The following is a 1653-nucleotide window of genomic DNA, read 5'->3' on the forward strand; positions in this document are numbered from 1 at the left end:
GGCCTTGATTATCAAAATGGCCTTAGAGTGACATATCACTGCCACGATGATGGAGTACTGGCGACACTCCTAAAGTCCCTTCCTCACACACCTGCAATGCAGAGATTTCTGCCCTTTCTGTAATTCACGCTCCCAGCCCAGGCGCTATCTGCAGTGGGAGCCAGTCTGGACTTGTGTAGCCAGCACCCGTTCCTCCTTACAATAAGATTATTGCTGCATAGCAACTTCTCAAGAAGGCTGGGAAGCAAAGGAAGAGACAGCAGAGGGAGAGACAAGGGGACAGAGAGAAGGCACAGTCCCTCAGCCCCACCGCTCACCTTTTATTTGGGCTTCATATTCAGCAATGATCTCTTTGTCTTTCTTGAACTTAGTTTGAGATGACATCTTCCGACGTGGCAAAAAGAACTGACAGGCTGTTTGATTTATTTCTCCTTTTCTTTCCAAGTCCTCTCCCAAGCCTGGGTAATCACACAGCAATGGTCGATTTCACAGGTTTCGGGGCTAATCTCTTTTACTTGGCTGCAGAGCCCGGGGTTGAAATCCTTCTTCTGGGAGAAAAATGCTCTCTGCTGGCAGGGAAATGGCTCTAGTGGCTTGCTCTGGTCAGCTCCTCTTGCAAAAGAAGAAATCACCCTGGGGGTACCATAACCTGCCCCAGATTTCCAGGATTTTTCTTCCAAAATAATAATAATAATAATAATGATAATAATAATAATAGCAGTCAAGAGCACACATACACAACGCACGCACACACATACACACAAACACATTCACGAGTGCACACACACACTCACCCAGACACGCTTCCACGCAATTGTGCTGTGCACACACCCATCCACACCACAAGCGCGCGCATACACACACGCGCGCACACACACACACACATACACACACACACACACACACACACACGCACCCACACCCTCACTCACACACACACAACCGCTTGCTCACTCATACACACACATCCACAAGAGGCGCGGCGCCTCCTGGGTCGTGTGGCCAGTCTCCGGTTCGCTTTGGAAGGCTCTGCTGAGGAAATGGTCAGGTTGCCAAAGGACCGGTCATCTCTCATCCTCCCTCAGGTCGATCGGCGCCTGGGGTCTGCTGTGCGGTGAGGATCAAAACCAGGAGAGGGAGATGGAAGTTTTCCCGGCTGTAGCGTTTTAGCTCCGCTGGACCCAGGGCTGGACTGCTCACCCTGCAGGGCTGGCTGAGCTCTCCCCCACTGCCCTCGTCACTAGACTCCGCCTCCCGGATTTTATAACAACTGACACATTGTAGCCTACAGGAGAGCTGAACTAGCTGCAAGCAAAAAAGGGGAAGAAACGCTCACAAAAAGGAAGGCGGCAGGAGGGGGAAAATCAGGTTGGGAAGGCCTGGAAGGCTCCTGCAAACTCCAGCTAGTAGTAGTAGGGCTGAAGATTTTCTAACAAACACAGGAAGATTCTTTTCTTGGCGTTGTGAAAATGATTTCAAGCCCTTAAACCAGCAACTATATGACGAGTTGTCACTCTGCGTGAGACTCTAGCAGAGGGCCTGATGCAGGCAGGGGAGGGTACTATTTTTGAAAGAATTACTTGATAACCGGGACAGTGCCAGAGGTTTCAGCTTTGCAGAGAGATCTGGCGGGCAGGGCTGCCTTCAGGCTGA

At 50.8% G+C, this 1653-nt stretch overlaps 1 protein-coding gene across 3 annotated transcripts in view; it reads right to left on the minus strand.

Moving 5' to 3' along the window:
- The window catches only part of Srgap3 (SLIT-ROBO Rho GTPase activating protein 3), a 229393-nt gene extending 228147 nt beyond the window's left edge, over nt 1–1246 (minus strand). For all 3 annotated transcript variants that reach the window (XM_031382846.1, XM_031382845.1, XM_031382844.1), the window contains exon 1: nt 318–1246. In XM_031382846.1, coding sequence (XP_031238706.1) covers nt 318–384 — 67 coding nt within the window. In that variant the 5' untranslated portion in view covers nt 385–1246. The remainder of the gene's footprint in view (nt 1–317) is intronic.
- Nucleotides 1247–1653: the final 407 nt, after the last annotated feature.

The sequence above is a fragment of the Mastomys coucha genome, unplaced genomic scaffold, assembly GCF_008632895.1.
Source record: "Mastomys coucha isolate ucsf_1 unplaced genomic scaffold, UCSF_Mcou_1 pScaffold20, whole genome shotgun sequence".
NCBI classification, from domain to species: Eukaryota; Metazoa; Chordata; class Mammalia; order Rodentia; family Muridae; genus Mastomys; species Mastomys coucha.